At 49.6% G+C, this 21,004-nt stretch overlaps 2 protein-coding genes across 3 annotated transcripts in view; both read left to right on the top strand.

The window, feature by feature from the left end:
• Nucleotides 1–966, top strand: part of MSRA (methionine sulfoxide reductase A) — a 238,867-nt gene extending 237,901 nt beyond the window's left edge. For both annotated transcript variants that reach the window (XM_059843115.1, XM_059843113.1), the window contains one exon: nt 129–966. In XM_059843115.1, the coding sequence (XP_059699098.1) occupies nt 129–293 (165 nt within the window). In that variant the 3' untranslated portion in view covers nt 294–966. The remainder of the gene's footprint in view (nt 1–128) is intronic.
• A 2,096-nt stretch (nt 967–3,062) lies between these two features.
• Nucleotides 3,063–20,317, top strand: LOC132325885 (serine protease 55-like). Its single transcript, XM_059843438.1, has 6 exons — nt 3,063–3,117; nt 4,053–4,242; nt 5,777–6,018; nt 6,088–6,108; nt 8,804–8,949; nt 20,030–20,317. Exons 1-6 carry the CDS (start codon nt 3,063–3,065, stop codon nt 20,315–20,317), a joined length of 942 nt encoding a protein of 313 aa, XP_059699421.1.
• The last annotated feature ends 687 nt before the right edge of the window (nt 20,318–21,004 follow it).

Here is a 21,004-nt window from a genome sequence, read left to right as displayed (position 1 = left end):
GGGATGAAAAGCTTTCGGGGATGAGCTGGGAATGGGAGCACTGAGAGACGCCTGTGGCTCCTTCAGGGGGGAATCCTAAGGTCATTCACAGCAAACCACTAATGGCTTTCCATGGTCTTTCCTGACAGGTGCTGAAGGAGGAAGGCTTTGGCCCCATCACCACGGAGATCCGGGAGGCTCCTGAGTTTTATTATGCCGAGGAATATCACCAGCAGTACCTCAGCAAGAACCCTGGAGGGTACTGTGGCCTGGGAGGGACGGGGGTTTCCTGCCCCGTGGGCATCAGGAAATAGCCTGTGCTTGCTCCACCACCTCCTCTTCATTGTAAGGAGCTTGGGAAAAAAAAAAAAAAAAAGACCAGGAACTTTGGTGGATGTTCCTGCAGCATCCGTGGATAAAGATTTGGGAATCTGCTGGGGAGGCTTTCCATAATCATCAGTTTTCTTTTTGTCGACATCAAAAGCCAAAGTAGAGGCAGGAGTTGCTCCCATTCTTGCTCTGTGCAGCTCCTGGGCTTTCCTTGTCATCTGGAGAGGTGGAAAGAGATCCAAATTTCTGAAGTTTGGCTTGAAGTTCTGTTAAAAGGGTGAATTAGGAGGTGGCTGCACCTGTAGCTGCTTTGCATTTCCAATGCCTTTGGACTTTTTGATTTTCTTGGGTTAATTAATTTCCTGGTGTTCCCAGAGCTTTGACTTCTGGAGATGGGGTTGAGTTCCTTACCTGTCACAACCCTGGGATGTCTTTGGGAAGGGTGAATTGATCAGATCAGTGATTCTCCCACCACAACTCCACTTTCACAGCATTTAGTACCACCTGTAGTGCCTATTTTCTGAAATTATTTTAGCCATAAAAAATAAAATTGTAATGTGATGATTCTTTTTGACAGTTCCAAGAAGTGAATAAACACAAAAAGAAATCAACTTTGTTTCCTGCTCTGCAATAAACGACAGAATAAGAAAAGAACAATGTTTTCTGTGATGTGTTCCAAGTGGATATCTGGGTAGATCTAAAAAAAAATTATCAAATATTATTAAATGCTGCAGTTTTCTAATTAAACACCAGGGCATTTAAATCTGTATCATCAGGCATGACAGTACAGAGGAGTGGAATTATCCCTATGATGAATTATTTGTACTTTAATAACTTGGGAGCCCCCACCAAGAGCAGACTCATGGAAAACGTAACATGGGGCAGTCTCCAGTGAGTGTGCAGTCAAAATAGCAGCCAGAAAGGGGGAAAAAAAACCAATTTTGGGTTTATTCATGGGGATCTCAGAGTGCAGACTCAAGGCTGCAGTCAAAGGATGCAGGGATGCACAGTTTATCCTGTATGGAAATGGGATCCTGTGGGTGCAGAGCTCAAGGAGAGAGCCAGTTTTGGGGGACAGGTGGTGGCACTCAGACACAAATCCACAGCACCTCCTTCTCCATGGCACTGCTCTCCACAGCTTGGTTTGATGTTTCCTGCCCACCAGCTCAGCTTTAAAGCTCAAAAAGGCCCAAACCATCTCCCTGAACAGCTCCTGTACCTACACAGCAGAGCAGGTGGTGCTCCAAGCTTGGAGAGACTGACAGTGTTCCCCACAAAATCAGTGTTTGGGGTTGTAAATCCCACTGCTGTTTCCAAACATGGGTAGTAGGTCCATGCCAGAAAAACCAGCTCCCCATCTTCCCTGGTGCTCCTCAGCTGGTGCTGAGCTCATCCCAGTCTCAAAACCCAGAGGAAATCTGTCCTCCTGGCAGATTGCACCTGGGTCAGGCTTACAGGAGCTGCCTCAGGCAAGATTGCCCCATTAGGCTCTTCCTGGAGATGCCCCAAAATGTGCCCACAGCACACTCAGGATTTTGGTTTCTGTGGTGACTGATCCTGTCCCTAACTGCTGCCATGGAGTTTTTTCAGTGCTCACAGACAAGTAAACCAGCACTTGTGTCTTGTTTCCTTGTCATGAAGTGACAGAGAAGCAAAGAAGAGAGTGAAATAAAGTCTTACCCTCATCCTATATGCCTTGTCAGCCTCTGTGAAATCCAGACTCCAGTGGGATAATTCCTGATGTGCTCCAAGGCAAAGCATTTCAGGTGCTGAATCATCTGGGGGCTCATAAAATGTCTCCTGGTTCCCTTCCTTTCCTCTCCCTCCCTCCCACTCTGTGCTGTAGTTATTGTTTTGAAACAAGCTGGAAAGTCTTTGGGAAAAACTCTTATTACAGATAATAAATCCTCAAGTCTGAGCCTGGCTGAGGATTTTTTAAAGTCCTGTCCTGATGGAAATGATGTCTTGGCCTAAAAATCAGCATAATGGCTCCATTGATACTACAATGGGCCCACACCAAAATATTTTGGTACCACAGAATTATTTACTGACATCTTGGATTTGATTTTGGTTTGAGAGTTTTGATTGGGCACTCTGAAAATTGTCCTTTGACAGAGCTGCCACTTTTTCCTACAAACAGAGAATCCCAGGATGGTTTGGGTGGGAAGGGACCTTAAAGATCATCCAGTCCCACCTCCTGCCACGGGCAGGGACACCTCCCACTATCCCAGCTTGCTCCAAGCCCTGTCCAACCTGGCCTTGGACATTTCCAGGGATGGAGCAACTCTCCTGTAGAAGTACATTCAAGTCAGTACCCCAGGCATGGTTTAACTGGAGAGAAAATTACCAGGAAATGAGAAAATTAATGTGATGAGAGGCTTGGGAGATGAAAGCTGATACAGCTCCTGGGGTCTTCAAAGATGGTTCAAGATCCAGCAAGGGCCACAGCACCCAGCTCATTAAATCCTCCACTGCCATATCCTGTGAGGTTAGCCCGGGATACAGACAGGAATTCCACTTTGCCCTGTCCCTGTGAGAGCCAGGGGAAACCACAAACCTTTTGTTAATCCCTGAGCTTTCCCCCAGTGACCCTTTTGCCTTGGGAAGGCGCACCCAAGTGCTGCAGGAAGGAGCGGGTGCTGTGATGTCACCTGGGTTGTGTTGACATGGAATGCAGGCCATGTCCTGAGGCATCTGCAGAGGCATCACTGCTCTGAGAGCTCTGGGAGAGTGTTGGACCAGGCTGGATTGAGATGCTGCTCCTCACCCTCTCCTGTTTAGCCTCCCTGACCAGCGGTGTCCAGGCAGGTTTTGTTTCTCAGCATTCTGAGCACAGAAGAGCTGCAGAATATTTACATGTGGGTAAGTGAAAGAGGAATGGGCTCATTCCTTCTGCTGAGGGAATAAAGGTGGGGCCTGTGCTGCAGCCTGATGCACCTTCCAGCCCCTAAACAAGGATTTTATCCCATCTGCCTATGGGATATGGTCAATGGTCCCTCCCACCCCAAATTCCTGGGCAGTGCTTGGCAGAGTTTATGTTTGGGGAGGTGACAGGGATGTCACTTTGGGAGGGATCAAATAACAGATCCAGGGAGGGCATTCTCACCCTTTACTCTGCCGAGACCCCACCTGCAGAGCTGCCTCCAGAGCTGGGCTCCAACAGCAGAAGAACGTGGAGCTGTTGGAGTAAAACCAGAGGAGGCCACAGAGATGCTCCAAGGGCTGGAGCCCCTCTGCTCTGGGGCCAGGCTGGGAGGGCTGGGGGTGTTCACCTGGAGAAGAGAAGGATCCAGGGAGAGCTCAGAGCCCCTTCCGGGGCCTAAAGGGGCTCCAGGAGAGCTGGAGAGGAACTTGGGACAAGGGATGGAGGGACAGGACACAGGGAATGGCTTCCCACTGCCAGAGGGCAGGGATAGATGGGGTATTGGGATGGGATATTGGCTGTGAGGGTGGGGAGGTCCTGGCACAGGGTGCTCAGAGAAGCTGTGGCTGCCCCTGGATCCCTGACAGTGTCCAAGGCCAGGTTGGATGGGGTTTGGAGCAACCTGGTCTGGTGGAAGTTGAAGTTGGAATGGAGTTGGAAAAATTATTTTTAAATCCCTTCCAACCCCAACCATTCTGTTTTTCCCCGTTTCTCTGATTCCATGGATATTTCTAATTCAGTGCTCAGGGATGTCCTGCCCCTGTCCAGCACAGGCTGTGACACTGCTGAATGTGTCCAAAATGTCCCTTTTTGTACCCAGGCTGTGGCCTCCGACCATCCTACGAGTCCTTCCAGAGCACTGGCAAGAGGATTGGGACAGGGACAGACGTCACACCCGGGGAATTCCCATGGCACGTGAGCATCCAGAGCCATGGGAAGCACATCTGTGGAGGCACCATCATCAGTGCACTGTGGATTTTAACTGCAGCCCACTGCTTTGCAGATGAGCTGTGAGTGCTCCAGGGGTGGGAGGGCAGCCCAGGCATGGAAGGTGGGATGACATTCCTCCTGGTGGGTGCAGGAATGCATCTCCTCCTGTGCCACCATTTGTGTGGATGACATTCCTCCTGGTGGGAGCAGGAATGCATCTCCTCCTGTGCCACCATTTGTGTGGATGACATTCCTCCTGGTGGGTGCAGGGTGTGCATCTCCTCCTGAGCCACATTTGTGTGGGTGACATTCCTCCTGGTAGGTGCAGGATGTGCATCCCCTCCTGTGCCACATTTGTGTGGATGACATTCCTCCTGGTGGGTGCAGGAATGCATCTCCTCCTGTGCCACATTTGTGTGGATGACATTCCTCCTGGTGGGAACAGGATGTGCATCTCCTCCTATGCCACCATTTGTGTGGATGACATTCCTCCTGGTGGGTGCAGGATGTGCATCTCCTCCTGTGCCACCATTTGTGTGGATGACATTCTTCCTGGTGGGAGCAGGAATGCATCTCCTCCTGTGCCACATTTGTGTGGATGACATTCCTCCTGGTGGGTGCAGGAATGCATCTCCTCCTGAGCCACCGTTTGTGTGGGTGACATTCCTCCTGGTGGGAGCAGGATGTGCATCTCCTCCTGAGCCACCATTTGTGTGGATGACATTCCTCCTGGTGGGAGCAGGATGTGCATCTCCTCCTGAGCCACCATTTGTGGGACTGAGCCCTGAAAACAGGGCTTGTCTCCTCTGGGGGAGACAGGCCCATATTTGAACACAGAAATGTGCAGAAATCTGCATAACCATTTCCAATGTCTTTGGACTTTCTGGGTTAAATAATTTCCTGGTGTTCCCAGAGCTTTGACTTCTGGTTGGGTTCAAGCAGAAGGGGAATACTTTGAGGGGTGTGGTTGGGCTCATCCCTCAGCACTTTGAGGGATGGCTGGAGCAGCCTTGCAGAAATGCCCCTGATGCTATTCTGACAGCCCCAAGCATTTCCTGTGCATCCATACCTGTTCCAGCACCTTGTAAAAGGTGATGTATTGCATTCTAGCTCATTGTATCCCCCAAATTACCTTTGCTTTCACACAGCAAACACCTTCACCTCATGGAGGCTCTCAATTTAAAACACCAAGTTCTGAATAAATCAACTCCATGCAGTGTCCAGGGGCTGAGTCCAGCCCTCTGTGAGTCCCCTCCAACATGTGGCAGGTCCAAAAGCCAAGACTGCTCAGTGACAAATGACCTGTGGCAGCACAGCCTGGAGCAGCTGGCTGGGGACAGCAGGGTCTGAGCAGCCAGCCCAGGGCACAGAGATCCATAAGATCCAGAACATTCCATCTGTTTGGTAGAGACTGGGTTATTTATAACCGTCATTCATGTTCTACCTCTGCACCTCTCTGCCCTGGAAATCATCCTTTCCTAGGAGTGAGAGTAAATTTCTTGGATATTTACAGCTGAACTGCCTAGGCCACCATCATGCCCTGCTCTGGGGACGAGGCACCAACCTTCATAACCCAAATCCTTCATGTTTACCATGCCCTGTTCTGTTTTTAAGGCCACCAGATCTGACGGTGGTGGTGGGGGGAGTTAACCTCAGCCTCCCTCTGGAAGAGTGCAACCCAGACAGCCTCATCCTGCACGAGGAGTTCAACAGGACCAGCCTGCAAAATGACATTGCCCTGATCCTGCTCAGCACTCCCATCGAGTTCAGCACAGAGAAGATTCCCATCTGCCTGCCCTTCGTGTGTGACAGGGACATGTGGCAGCACTGCTGGGCTGCTGGCTGGGAGAGCACGAGTGCAGGTCAGGTGCTGGGGGAGATGGGTTTTGTGGCTGTCCTCTCCCATGAGGGGTTTCCCAGACAAGGTTCCACTCCCCACCTTCCTGGTTTATACATCCAGACCCCCCCCAGCCTCTCCACATCCACCAGTTCCCTGTTCAGGGCAAGAACCAGTCACCAACAGACCCCCAGAGCAAAATTTGGGACCTATTTTGGCACCACATCCAAACTTTGGACCTCATTTTGGCAGCCAGAATAAGACAAGCTCCACCCTGGTGGGTAAATTAGCAAAGAATCATGGAATTATTAGGGCTGGAAGGGACCTTAAAGCTCATTTTATTCCAACCCCCTGGCAGGGACTGGGGCACCTTCCACTATCCCAGGTTGCTCCAAGCCCCATCCAGCCAGGTCTTGAACACTTGTCACCTTGTGGGATCCTTGTGGGTAATTTCAGCTTGGGATATTCTGTGAATCACCCAGTTAGGCTGGGTCTAAGTGGTCTGGACTAAAGGAAATGAAGGTCTGGGGCTGTCTTTGTCTTAATGCCTCTAGGAGCTGGATTGACTCATTGGTTCTGGCCACTCCTTCCTCTACTCATTTAGAACTGCAGATTGCTGTTTCTAATTGATCTCATTTAAGCCCTAATGAAAGCAGTTCCAGCACTGATTGTGACCCAAAATGTCTGTCCTGAACAAATGTCACTAATTAGCCAATGAGCTGTTTCATTATTGGAAAGAATTAATCAGGACTGGGAGGGCAGGGGGTGCCTTGGAGCTTGAGTGGTCCTTCCCAGGATGCACTAAGTGAACATCCCATTGAATCCTTGCTATTCTGCTCCAATTGCAGGGTTGTTTTTTTTTTTTTCCCCATGAAACTCTGCATTTGCCTTCTTAAACTTCATTTTGCTCCCTCAGCACTCTCACAGTTGTGAAGCTCTCCCACTTCACCAAGGTAACGTTCCTAGAACAGAGGGGCTGCTGCAGAGTCCCTCTGGAGGATTTCCTTTGAGCTCCTCTGTGCAAAATCCATGGAGGAGCTCTGGGGATCTCCCTTGTGCTGCTGTATGGGCTCAGCTGACACGGATTCCACTTCCAAAAATTGGTGTCAGTGTGCTCAGCCCTGGCACCCCCCACCCTCTGTCTGGTAGAGGCTTCAAAGGAATCCAGCAGCAGCTGAGTGTGGGGGTGTGAGGGTGTGATATGGGCAAAGCCAGAAGGTCCAGGATCAGGGAATGGTTTGGGTTGGAGGGACCTTAAAGCTCATCCCATCCCACCCCCTGCCATGGGCAGGGACACCTTCCACTGCCCCAAGCTGCTCCAAGCCCTGTCCAACCTGGCCTTGGACACTTCCAGGGATCCAGGGGCAGCCACAGCTTCTCTGGGCACCCTGTGCCAGGGCCTGCCCACCCTCACAGGGAACAATTCCTTCCCAATATCCCATCCATCCCTGCCCTCTGGCAGTGGGAAGCCATTCCCTGTGTCCTGTCCCTCCATACTGTGTCCCAAAACCTTTTCCAGCTCTCCTGGAGCCCCTTTAGGCTCTGGAAAGGGCTCCAAAGTCTTCCCAGAGCTTTCTCTTCTCCAGGTGAACACCCCAAGCTTCTCTCCATAACAGGAGGGCTTCACCTTCCGGGAGATTCTTTCACCAAAGCATTTTCATCTTTGGGCACTTCCATCTTAGCTGGAAAAGGGATGTGACAACTTTCCAGCTTTTAGATCTTATCATTGAATCTCAGTTTCCTGAAGGTTCTGGGAGGAGGTAGCACAGTGAAATATGAAACAAGGAGTGAGTTTCAAACAATCTGAAGGTCTGAGTTTCATCCTTGAGTCTCAGGTTCACTTTAGAGAGATAAGTGGGTGAAATAATTGGGGTTTCCAAACGGCCCAGTACATTTTTCAGCTCTTTTGTCACTTGCAGGTGCCAGCTGTGATTTCTGCATTCCCAACCCAAGGGAAGAATAAGGCAGATATTCCCTTTCTGTCACTTTGTGAAGATACAGCTGGTCCCCTGGGTGAGGCGTGGCCTCCCTGGGGAGAGCAATGTTTAGATTGGATATTAGGAAAAAAATTCTTCCCTGGAAGAGTTGTTGGGCATTGGAACAGCTGCCCTGGGCAGTGGGGGAGCCCCCACCCCTGGAGGAATATAAGAGCCCTGTGGATGTGGCACTTGGGGACATGGGTCAGAGGTGGCCTTGGCAGTGCTGGGGGAGTGGTTGGACTGAACAATCTCAAAGGTTGTTTCCAATGTAAATTATTCCATGACTCTATAATTCTAGGATTAGAATTCTGGGGGAGGCTCAGTGGACTTTGATCTCTGCAGGGGCTTGCACAGGATCCTGTAAAAAGCCCCTCAGACTGAGCTCCCAAAAAACCATGAATGAGAAAACCCAGGTGTGCAGGGCAGCTCATCTCAGGTGACCACTGAGACCACCAGCAGGAAAATCCATCCCTTTGGGGGCTTCCCAGTAGTCTGGCATCCCTGGCAGTGTGCAAAGCCAGGCTGGACAGGGCTTGGAGCACCCTGGGGCAGTGGAAGGTGTCCCTGCCCATGGCAGGGGTGGCACTGGGTGATCTTTAAGGTCCTTTCCTCCCAAACCGTTCTAGGATTCTTTGATAAACTCAGGAGCACAAACTCCTCATTGCCAGCACCTGGGGATCCCCTGTATGCCCCTGTGACCCCAAAACCCTACAGTTCTGCCCAGAGACCCCCATTGCCCTGAGATGCTTTAGAAATCCAGCTGAGATTCTTCCCAAGGGAAATCTCCAGTGGTTTTGTTGATCCTTCTCTTTTCATTTGCTGCAGCATCCCCTGTGCTGCAGAAAACAAGGATGAAGCTGATCAGCAGGGAGAAATGCCTGAAGCACGTCCCACACCTCGTGGGGGGCATGATGTGTGCTGAGACAGAGCAAGGAGAAGGAGAAGGAGGAGGAGGAGGAGGAGGCTGCCAGGTAAAGGGACCATCCTGGTCTGTTTCACAACCAGGTTACACCTCCTGAAAGGAGACAGGAATGGTTGTCCAGGAGCTCCAAGGCAAAAGAATTGGGAGGGAGGTTTAATCTGGGGGTGTTTAATTTAGATATTAGAAACATTTCTCAGGTGAGGTCTTGGCTCTGACCCAAATGTGCTTGGTTGGTCTGTGGGTGCCAGAATGAGTCACATTTTGTGCCAGCGTGTTGGCGACAGAGAATGAGGGACCTTCCAAACTAAATTACATTCTGAGCAGTATTTGATATCAGGGAGCTGACACAAACACCCAAATGAGGCAAAACTCACAACTTGTGCCCTCACAACACATTCCACCCCCAGGATCCCTGTCCTGGTGTCAAATGGAGTCTGGAAGCCAAAAATTCACCTTGTCCTTCATAACATTCAAATTCCAACCCCTCTCCTGAGAGACTGGCAAGGACTGGGCTCTCCTGCAGCCTCTGGTTCCAGACTGAGATTTCCCTCCTCTGCTGGGAAATGGTTTTTCTAGGAGTCACAGAGGGGTTTGGGTAGGACAGGGCTTTAAATCTCACCCAGTTCCAGCCCCCTGCCATGGGCAGGGACACCTTCCACTATCCCAGGTTGCTCCAAGCCCCATCCAGGTGTATTTTAGACATGTCCGTGGAGGTGGAGGGGTCTGGATGGGGAGACACATGGATGGACAGCTCCATCCTGCAGGAATTACTCATGGGAGGAGCTAAACCAGCACCCAGGACAGAGAGAGATCCTCTGACCTCTAGGGAAAGGCAGGGGGCACCAGGACCACGGGACTCTGAGGGATAGTTTGTTTAGCAAAATGATTTTGTGATTAGCCAGAGAGCATCTGCCTCTGAAACCATCCAAGGAGTGAGTTTCACCTCCATTAAATTAAATCAAAAAAATCTTAAAAAGAAACCTGCCACAGGATAATATTAAAATGATTAAAGGATGCACTGCCCAGCCCAGCCTAGCCTGAAGTTCTGTGGGTGAATGATGCTGGTGAAATAGCAGGAGCACTTGTTCCCAGCAAAATGAATCTCCTGGACTCAGAAAGCTGAAGAAGCAGCTATTTAGATCCACAATAATGTCAGAGTTTTCTGAGGAATGAAGTAGGAATGTGAGATTTCCAAGCAGAGGAAGCACACATCCTTTGCATGGGTGATAAAACTCAGAATTCAGCATCTCTCTGATTTTAGTGGGATCTTGACCAGGCAGGAATGCTTTGTAAACTGGAATAAAGGGAACAGGACAAAACCAGAGCTGAGGATAGAAGTTGTGCTTTTCAGGGATGAAACAATGACAGGGCTTGCCACCACATTTTGCTGATTTGCTGGAGGGGAAGTGTTTTGCTGCTGGATGGTTTCCTGGATTTCTGAGAAGTCCTGATTGAAGCCATGGGGGACACATTTTGACCTCACCAGGCTGGGTCAGCAACCTTGTGGCTTGTCCTGGTCATGGTCTGGGACAGGACAGGGCTAAACTCCTGCTTCTTCTGCAGCAGGGACCACTGGGCAGAATCCCAGAATTATTTAGGTTGGAAAAGCCCTCCAAGATCACTGAGTCCATCCTGTGACCAATCCCCAGCTTGTCACCAGCTCAGAGCACTGAGTGCCACATCCAGACCTTCCATGGACACCTCCAGGGATGGGGACTCCAAACCTCCCTGGGCAGACCCTCCAATGCCTGACCACCCTTGCAGGGAAGAAATTTTTTCCAATATCCAATCTGAGCCTCTCCTGGCACAGCTTGAGGCTGGTTTCCCTGACCTTGTCTTGGAGCAGAGCCCAAACCCCCCTGGCTGTCCCCTCCTGTCAGGGAGTTGTGCAGAGCCACAAGGTCCCCCCTGAGCCTCCTTTTCTCCAGGCTGAGCCCCTTTCCCAGCTCCCTCAGCCCCCCTGGTGCTCCAGCCCCTTCCCCAGCCCTGTTCCCCTCTCTGGACATGCTCCAGCCCCTCAGTGTCCCTCTTGGAGTGAGGGACAAAACTGGACAATCCATCTGCACTGTGGACAGTGTAAGGATTGCCTGTAAGGATTGCAGGGTTTGAGAGTGAGGCCAGATCTCAAAATGCCCAAATCCTTCATGTCATCATCTCTGTCATGGAGACAGAGCAGTCCTGGGCATGGCACTGGTCTGTTCCATCCAGCTGTCTCCTGGGGGACTTCCAGGCTCCAGGAGCCACCCACGAGTCCCTGAGGAGAGGCCAGGAAGGATCAGAAGCTCAGGCAAGGCAGAGATTCCTGGTCAGGGAACAAACCCTGGAAATGCTGAATAGCTGCAGCCCAAGGAAGTCTGGACACAGAGGAGATAAAAGCCTGATATTAAACTTTCCTGGGATTTCCTGAGGATCAGGATCCATCCCTTCGTGTCCAGAACGAAGCTAAGGTGGGAAAGTTGCTGGACTTGAGATTGTAAGTCCACATGATCCACATCAGGATCCAAATCTGTGAACTGTGATGGAGGGAACAACTTTTCACACGGGGAGACAGTGATGGGACAAAAGAGAATGGTTTGAAACCAGAAGAAGAGATATTTAGATGGGATATTAGGAAGGAATTCTTCCCTGTGAGGGTGGTGAGGCCCTGGCACAGGTGAAGCTGTGGCTGCCCCATCCCTTGAATTGTCCAAGGCCAGGCTGGAAAGGGCTTGGAGCAACCTGGGATAGTGGAAGAAATTCCTCCTGATGTCCAACCTGAACCTGCCCTGGTGCACTCGAGGCCACCCCATGAATAGAAAAGCCAAGAATAAAAAGGCTCAGACATTTCACCAGCTGCCCTCATACCAGACCAGCCTAATTTGTGGATAACTGACCATGTTCCTCTAATAACTCAAGGAGATTGAATAGCAGAGCTCCCAAGTATTTGTACCTAAAAAAAATATAATCCATTCCCTTAAAAAGAAAAATCTATTCTATCCCAAATCCCTGGCAGTTCTGCAGACAAATATATGGATTGGCTGGGAATTAACACTACCAGGAGCTGTAATTGACTTATAGCTCTATTTAGTCATAAACATTAACATTAATGGATGTTCAGGGGGTACAAATGCTAAAGAACAGACACTGGAGATGGCCTATGTATTATTTTTCTGTGTGCTACATTTCTTCCATGACCCCATGAACCACAATTGATGTCTCATTCCTTGCCTTCTTAAGCATCTTTTGTTAGGCTCTGATGCAATGGTAACTTGAACAATAATTAGAGTATAAGGGGCTCACAAAGCAAATGCCTCCTTCAGTGCCTTCCCTGCCCAGGCAAAATTCAGCAAATGGCCCAATTATGGTTCAGAGGGGCTGTGGGGGGAGCTCTGATGTGGTGATTAGGACAAAGTGTGTTCAGCTGGAGTCACAGGTCACCTACAGTTCAGCAGCCCATGAAGGGGGGGCCAGGCCCTGCTCTGATTCCAGGGGAAGGAATTACTGTGTGACCCCCAGGAGCAGTGGGGTGGTTCCAGCTCAGGTGAGTCCTGGGATGCAGGTATTCACCCCCACCTACAGCCTGCAGCAAGGGGGGGATTTTGGCCATCAACCACACAGTGGTTGGGGCTTAAAGGGCCCTTAAAAATCATCTGGTTCCAACCTCCCACCATCCCAGGTTGCTCCCAGCCCTGTCCAGCCTGGCCTTGAATATTTCCAGGGATCCAGGGGCAGCCACAGCTGCTCTGGGAAACCTGTGCCAGGGCCTCCCCACCCTCACAGGGAACAATTCCTTCCCAATATCACATCTAACCCTGCTTTCTTTCAGGTTAAAGCCATTCCCCCTTGTCCCATGTCTGAAAATGCCCTTTACAGCCTCCGAGATGCTCAAGGCTCTCACCCCACAGAGCTGGAGCAAAGGCAGCAGTTTTTGTGCAAACCTGGATGGGGTTTTCCAGCCATTTCACAAATGTCTGTTTTATAACCATCAGCATCTACAGAGTCATCTTTCCATCAAGAGGGAAAAAAAAAGCCCTGGTGATGGGAGTCACTGAGGTTGATTTAAGCATCTGTGTTAAAATGACACCAAGCCCTTTGTGTGTGTTTATTGCTCCCTATGAACTGAAATCCAGCTGAAGGGGTTCAGCTCGCAGAGGGGCACTTGGCTCAAAGGCAGGACAGTTGCTTGCATTTAATTCTCTATTAGATACTCCAGGATATCCCCTGGTATCCCACTGCTCCCACCTGGGAGCCTGGCACTGGCACTGGCAGAGCCCTGGCATCCTTTCACAAGGTCTTGCCCCCTTTTGCTGGTCAAAACTGCCAAGAAAGACTCATGAAACAGAATTTTCTGAAGAATCCTGCAAATGAAAACTGTGTTTTTATAGGCAGTTGTCATGGATTCAAGGAGACGAGCGCAAACCAGGATAGTGTGGTCAGTCCCTGTGAAGCTGCTCAAAACACCCGAACAGAGAGGGTTAAATTATGGTCTGGCTGCAGTCTGTAGGGATGGGGGAGCATCCACAGGAGCTCTGAGGTCCTTCTGCTGTCTCGGTTTGGAAAGACAGGTGTCTGCTAAGGAAGGCAGGAGCCTCCCCTGAAATGGAAAATGTAAACCCCCTCCCTCTAACTTGCTATAAATTTTAAATTAAGGGGCTCTCAGGCAAAAATACGGGAGCAGGAATAACAGTTCTTTAATAGGGAAGAAAATAAAAAGATAAAATAAACAATGAAGTAAACTAAAACAACACTGACAGAGTCAGAACACAACCTGACACCATGTTGGTCAGGGTGCTGGCAGCAGTCCAGTTGGAATTGTGGCTGCAGCCCTCCTGCAGTGCCAGCGATGGTTCTGCTGGAGCAGGGATCCTGTAGAAAAGGGTGGAGTCTTCCTCCATAGATCCAGTGGAAGAGGCAGCTGCTGTTCCTCTGGGAAATCCAGTGGAGAAGCCATGCTGGTGTTCCAGAATCTCCAGATTATATCCGGGGAGGAATGCTTGGCTCCTCCCTCAGGGTGGAGCCTGTTCCAATGGGATGCTGTAGTTCTTATCAGCCATGCAGTGACATTCAATAGCCTCTTATCAGCAGAAGTCCCCTCCTGAGGGAGGAGTGATTGTGGAAGAGATAAGGAAAACTGCCCACTTGACAAAAGACAACTGCCATGCAGATGGCAATAGAATACCTCTTGCCTTGCAAGCTGGAACCTCTGCCTATCAGCCATGATGTTCCCTGGGGCCAGGAGTCAAAACTATCCACATTTCAGTCTAAAGTTATTACAAACTGCACAAAATTACTTTATTATGGTATCTTACCTTAAAAATAGAATCACAGAGTCACTGAGGTGGGAAAAGCCCTCTGAGATCATTGAGTCCAACTATTCCCTCAGCACGCCAAGGCTACCACAAAACCATGTCCCCAGGTGCCACACCCACCTGTTTTCTGAACATTTCAAGGGTTGGTGACTCCACCACAGCCCTGGGCAGCTGTGCCAGGGCTGGACAACCCTTTCACTGAAGGAATTTTTTCTAATATTCCATGTAATCCTCCTGTGGTGCAATTTGAGGCTGTTTCCTATCAAAGAGAGTGATCCACTCCCCCCCTTGCCATGGATTTCCCACCACTGAGCTATTGCTACCACCATGAGGTGTTTCTATTCCCTGAGGGACAGATTGCTTCAAGCAGGAAGGTGTCCTGGGAAGCCCCAGAACAAAGCAGTGGAGAGGTGTTTCTGCATTTGCAGCTCCTTCATATTTCTTCTGAAGGGTCCTTTGATGTGCAGCTCACAGGAATCAGAACACTTTTCCATGAGTTTTTAGGGCTTTCATCACTTTATCCTTTTATGATGTGGGCAGACAAGTGAGCACGTGCAGGCTCTGATGGCTTCATTCTTTAATCTGTGAGAAATTAATTCCCAATGCAAGATCCTGGGATGATGATGAGGATGATGTTGGGTGTCTCTTCTGCTTTCTTCCTCTGGTTTTTTTACTGATTTTACTCCCTCAGACTGGAGTTTGGGAGTCCAGCTTGGCTTTGTGTGCCTGGTGGGGAGCAGAACACCTCTGGATCCAGCTGAACACAAAATCCCAGCTTGCCCTGGGAGTGGGGAACGGCTGTGATGACTCAGAGGAGCCATTGCTCATTCAATGACAGCTCTGAGGGGAAGCTGTGACTCACAGGCACATCCAGATTTTTTAAAGGAATTGCCAACCCTGTGGAAGAGGGTGGTTCAACCCTCTAACATGTTCTGAGATTCCCAAAACTCTTGCAAGGAGATTCCTCGCCAAGGGTTCATGGAGAAACTGGGCTGTCATGAAGTGGAAGGGATTTGAAGAGAGAAAGAACTTACAGGGATAGTTTTGTTGGCATCCATGCAAGGAATTTTGATGTTCCAGGAGGGCAAATGCCAAGATGACCAAGTTGGCCAATGCCACAGTGCTATTCAAAGGGGTCAAAGTGAAAGGTGGCTGTGCAGAGGTGCAGCAGGTCCCATTATTCTGAGTGACTGGGGGTTAAAACAGCAGCTGCAGCTCATTATTGATAAAGAAAAAACAATGGATACATGGAGAAGCAATTCCAGCTGTACACTGACCATAATAGGCTCTAATTTAGCTATTACCATGTCAGAAGAACTATGGCTAGTCCTTCAAAAACACCAGCTTGAGGCTCTGGGGAGGTCAAAAGGGCAATGAGAGCATTAGGAATTATTAGGACAGGAATAAGTGGCAAAGCAAATGTGTTGTGCCAAGGCACTACTCCTGGGAGCCTCCCTGTGTGTGATTCCCTCCCATTCCATCTGAGAAAGGAGTGGTAATTTCAGAAAAGGAGGGAAGTGGAACAGGAAGGGTGAACAGGGACATGGAAAAGCTCCTGGCAGCACAGGGAACAGCAGAGCAAGACTCTGAGGCTTGCAGGAGAGATGTCTGGTGGGGATGAGACACATTTCCAGCCTCATGGGCAGCATGGAGAGGAGTCACGAGCTGTCCTGGTGTCACTGCTGCCCCAAGCACATGAAGGAGGGGTGTCAGATGGCCTAATCAGGCAGCAGACCTAAAACAAAGAGAAGGAAGTGTTTTTTCTTCCATCAGATAATTAAGCTATGGGAGTCGCTGACCAGGATGTTGTGGCTATTTATCCTAAGGGATAAATGGATTCAAAAAGCAATTAGGCAATTTCCTGGATGAAGATCTCTCTGAGGCCATTAACCACTGGGATGTAAATACAACTCTGTAAATACTTGTCCTGCTCCTCCTCCTCCTCCCCTGAGCACTTGCTGCAGATGACAGCCAGAGACAGGAGTCTGGGCCACAGGGCTTTGGCCAGAGGCATCTGCTCTGTCTGTGCCACTGCAGTCACTAATGGCCCTGCTGACATCACACTGGGTGAATTTGGGTCATCTTCTCCCGTTTTCCAGCCAGGGGATGGAAGGACAGAGGAGCTGAAGGTTCTCAAAGGGTTTGTGTGAGAGGAGTCCAGCTGTCCTGTATTACCTGGTGCCTTTCTGATACTTTCACATTAACGTGGCTACAACCTCCTTCCTCCCACTTTAGAGACAGCTGGAAACAGCTGGGTAAATGATATTCTGCCTCCAGCAGCCAGGGCAGCTCTGATGGGCACTGCTGTTATTCCCAGTGCTGTTATTCCCTTGCTGATTGCCTCCAATTTGCACAGAGCTCACCAACATGAAAATGAAACCAGCAATGACTTGCAGGGATTGTGCATCCACCCTAATGAGGATCAGATGAGTTGTTCTCCCACCCCCAGAGCTTCTCCCACCTCGGAAGATTTATGTGGCTGAACATGTTTGTTCTGATCAATGACTGTGCTGCAGACACGAATACAAATGTAAAAGAGAGATTACACTTTTGATCCAAAGCCCACTGAAGGGAGCAGAAAGGCTCCTGGTGCTCACAAAAAAAAAAAAAAAAAAAAAAAAAAAGGGTTTGACCACAGTGAAAAAGATGAAATTTTTGGTCAGCTTCAGTGAACAAAGCACCTTATTAGGCAGTGACAGATTTTATACAACCCACAGCTATTTATCAGTGAATGTATCATTGCTTTCACCTCTCCTAATGGGAGGATTAACATGCTTAAGGCAGGAATTCAGCACCAGATCTGATTTGTTGCTTTTGCTTTTCACTCATCTTCGAGATGACAAGAAACATGAAACAGAAGCTAAGCTGCTATTTTTAGTTTGGCTTTTCCCATCCAGAAACTTGGCACTTAGAGGGAAAAGCAGGAGCAGGTATCTGGTGTATGTTGCTGACCAGGATTGTTTCAGCACCAGGATACAGGAGCCTGAAGAAGCAGCCTTTAATAATTCTTCGATCCTCAGAGTCATTAACCTGAGCGTTCATTAAATTAGCGTTACTGGAAGCATCACAGAGCTGAGATAATTGTCCCGGCACTCAAAAACTGGCTCCTCCCACACCCTCTCCTACACAAGGATGGAAAACCTTGGGCCGGCATTCCTGAAGGCTTAAGGTGGATACAGGGATATTCAGAGGAGCCCGAGGACCGAGTTTATTTTCTCCATCTTTAATCCTATAAAAACTAGGCTCCTGATTCATGCGGGCTGCTGCTGGAATGGTGTGAGATTGTCACACGGAGAGGATGATTTGGCCCATTTGTGATAAAATCCTCACGTTAAATAGCTGAAGTTAAAAGAAATGGCATGTGAGAAGTAGCACCCAGGAAGCAGAGCAGCTCAGCCCGTGTGGAAAGAGATCAGGATGTGGGTCCCAGGGCTTGTGGATTAGGGAAATGGATTTGCAGCTGCTGCCTGGGCTGCTCAGAGCACTCCTGAACTCCCTCTCCGCCCAAGTTTTAAATCACCGATCCCCCAAAGATCCCCATTTCCCCGCCAACCGGGCAGGGAACCGAACGGACGTGGTTAAAGAGGAAAAGAGGGGAAGGACAGATCTGGTTTGAGAGGGAAGCAGGGTTTAAATGGGGATCTCTGGCTCTGCCGCCAGTCCGCATCCCTGCCCTGCCGCGGCTTTCCCAGCGCTGACCGCGATGCGACAATTCCCGCGGGGGCAGTCACAGGGCACCGGGAATTCACTCCTGCTCCAGGAAGGAAGATCCTTTACAAGTGTGAACAGCCTCCAAATTGGAGCTGAAACTGATCTGTGCAGGAGCTCGACCGGTGCTGAAAAACTCTTTTTTTTTTCTGCTGGGAAAAGCTGGAGCGGAGCATCCCGGGCTCCCGCTCTCCAGACTCTCCCGATGTGGGAGGCTCCCAGCACCTTCCCCGCCTCCAGGATAATGCCTTTGGCCATTCCTGCCCCGAGGGGATCCGCAGTGAAGTCCCCGGGAACAGAATCGTGCGTGGATGCTCATTCATCCCAAAGGGATGCCACCGCCAAGGACGCCCGCAGGACGCGGCTCCAAAGCCACCTCTGTGGTTTTCACGGGAATTCTTCTCTGAAATGGGATCGGGAAACCTCTTTTAGATGCTGAGTCTGAAGAGGTTCCGGCAGCACTGCTTGAAATGCAAGGCTGTGGCTATAATAACAACTGACAGTGTTGATTTTATTTTTGGACTCAATAATCTGAAAGGTCTTTTCCAGCCTAAATCTCTGGGTTTTGTTAGTTCCTTCCAGCTCAGGATATTCTGTGACTCTACAAACATTTCCTCCGCATTTATCTTAATTTTTAACTCCTGAATGAATACTGAACTGGAAAAAAAAAAAAAAAAAGAAAAAAAAAAGAAAAAATATAAGAATATTAATGACCAGAGCCCTCCAGCTACTGGAGTGGGAATTCAGCCATAAACTTCAGCGAGTGCTGATGAGCTGCACAGGGAACTTCAGCCCCTTCCTTGCTCGTTAATTAATGTGTGTTAGCTCAGGGTAGCTGCTGGCAGAAGGGGTTTCATCCATTAATGACAAAGATGTTTCCCAAAGTAGTGTGCAAACAGGGAAGGACAACATTTCCCAGTAAAGTTTGCTGTCTTGGGAAATGGATTTATATTGAATTTGTTTACCACACGTGCTGGTTAGAAAAGGTGGAAAAAAGATTCTAACCCATTGTGGAGGGAAATTTCTTTATAATAGGGACTGCACAGCACTGAAGATGTCCTGAAATCCCAGACTTGACTGGCTTGGAAGGATATCAAAAATCCTCTAGTACCTTCAACTATCCCAGGTTGCTCCAAGCCCTGTCCAGCCTGGCCTTGGACACTTCCAGGGATCCAGGGGCAGCCACAGCTTCTCTGGGAAACCCGTGCCAGGGCCTTCCCATCCTCACAGCCAAGAATTTCTTCCCAATATTCCACTCTGCCCTGCCCTGTGGCAGTGGGAAGCCATTCCCTGTGTCCTGTCCCTCCATCCCATGTCCCAAGTCCCTCTCCAGGTTTCCTGGAGCTCCTTTAGGTCCTGGAAGGGGCTCTGAGCTCTCCCTGGATCCTTTTCTTCTCCAGATGAACACCCCCATCTCTCACACAGCCTTTCCTCATAAAAGTGTTGCACCTGCCTTGGGAGAATTTTTTGCTGCTTTTTATTCTCCCTGGGTTTGTGTCCAGAGATTCTGGAGCTGGATGTGCTCTGGGTGCTCCAGCTACAGCAGCCAACAGGAGAACATTCCTCTTTTTGAGGTGGCTGCAACCTGCATTGGAAGCCTTGCCCACACTGGGTGAGTGGTCCTTGCAGCCACAGGAAAGTTTTCAGGGAAGTGACTGTGGCTTCAAGAAGGACTTGTCAGGATTATTTCTCATCTGCTGCCCAGTTTCTGGCTGCCAGCCCCCAAAATTCCCAGTGGCAGGTACCCAGCACCTCCAGCAGCAGCTTTGCCAAGGAGACAAGGACTGAGTGAGCAGTCACAGCAAATGTTCCTTTTCTCTCTGGGATGGTGTCTCTTGCTGACAGATCTCAGGTGTCCTCCTGGGGCCACAGGAGAATGTGGAAAAGGCTGGGAATGACAGGGACTCAGTGCACTGAGCCAGAGCTTGGGACTGATCTCCTCCTCTTGCCTCCTGTATCTATTTATTCTGCAGGATCTTGGGGCTGAGCTGCGAAATTTCAAATCCAAATTCCCTTTTTTTCCCCTCCCCAAATCCTCAGGAACCTGAGACAGAGATTGATTTTCCCGCTCAGGCTGCTCTGAGGGATCCTCTGAGGCTGGATCCAGCTGTAACATTCCTGCTTCTGCCACAGGTGGACAGCGGGGGACCTCTGGTCTGCAGCTACTGGGACACCATGAAGTGGTTCCAGGTCGGCATCATCAGTGGAGGAAACCCAAAGCACAGGATTTTAACCCCTGTTTTCAACTACCAGGACTGGATTGAGAAGGAAACAGCCATAAGGGGAAAGCCTTTCTTCACTGAGGGTGTGGACAGTGGAACACATCTCAGGGTTGCTCGTTCGAGGGCTGGAAGACAGGTGGTGTTTTGGGGGTGTTGTCTCCTTTTATTCATCTTTTTAATAGCAATTAAATTACTCTGAGGGAAGGTTTTTGAAAATAAAAGTCAGAACTGCCACTTCACTCTTTTTTTCTGAGGCCAACCTGCTCAATGTCACTGACATGGACACAGGGACCACCAGGAGATGTCACAATGAGACAGGGAGGGAGGCAGAGGGTGGAGAAATGAAATGAAGGAGGCAGGATTTGGGCAAGAAGGGCCATAATCCTCTGGAAAACACAGATATTCCACATGGATGGGTCACATGGGACTCAGTTGTTTGCCAAGTGAAGGTGTGGCATCTGAAGGTGCTGATCCCCTTGGGAAGTTGACACCCAGAGGAAGAGGTCCACTCCCTCATTATCATGAGATGCTGTAGGATAGCTCTGGGCTTTTGAATCTTACAGATTAGTTGGACTAATTTATTTTAGTCTGATTTAAACTAATTTTATTTTTACTAAGAGCACCCATCGAGAGCTCAGCCTCTCCTCAGGTGCCGTCAAGCTTCTGGGACAGAACCACTGAGGCTCTGGAAGAGGTTTCCCAGAGAAGCTGTGGCTGCTCCTGGATCCCTGGAAGTGTCCAAGGCTGGGTCGGATGGGTCTTGGATGAATCTGGGATAGTGGAAGGTGTCCCTGCCCATGGCAGTGATTGGGATGGAATTTAAGGTTCATTCCAACACAAACCATTTTAGGATTTTGTGATGAGAGAGGTGTTTGGGGACTATCCA

Source organism: Haemorhous mexicanus, chromosome 3 (assembly GCF_027477595.1).
Source record: "Haemorhous mexicanus isolate bHaeMex1 chromosome 3, bHaeMex1.pri, whole genome shotgun sequence".
Taxonomy (NCBI): Eukaryota; Metazoa; Chordata; class Aves; order Passeriformes; family Fringillidae; genus Haemorhous; species Haemorhous mexicanus.
Note: the sequence above shows the minus strand (reverse complement) of the source record. Positions and strands in the feature narration are given on the sequence as shown.

Bases quoted from the DNA above. Each gene is read 5' to 3' on its own strand.
- LOC132325885 (XM_059843438.1), top strand. From the start codon at position 3,063: ATGCTGCTCCTCACCCTCTCCTGTTTAGCCTCCCTGACCAGCGGTGTC. The intron at 3,118-4,052 runs GTTTTGTTTCTC...TTTTGTACCCAG, and splicing joins GACCAGCGGTGTCCAGGCAG to GCTGTGGCCTCCGACCATCC. The intron at 6,019-6,087 runs GTGCAGGTCAGG...TTCCCAGACAAG, and splicing joins TGCTGGCTGGGAGAGCACGA to GTTCCACTCCCCACCTTCCT.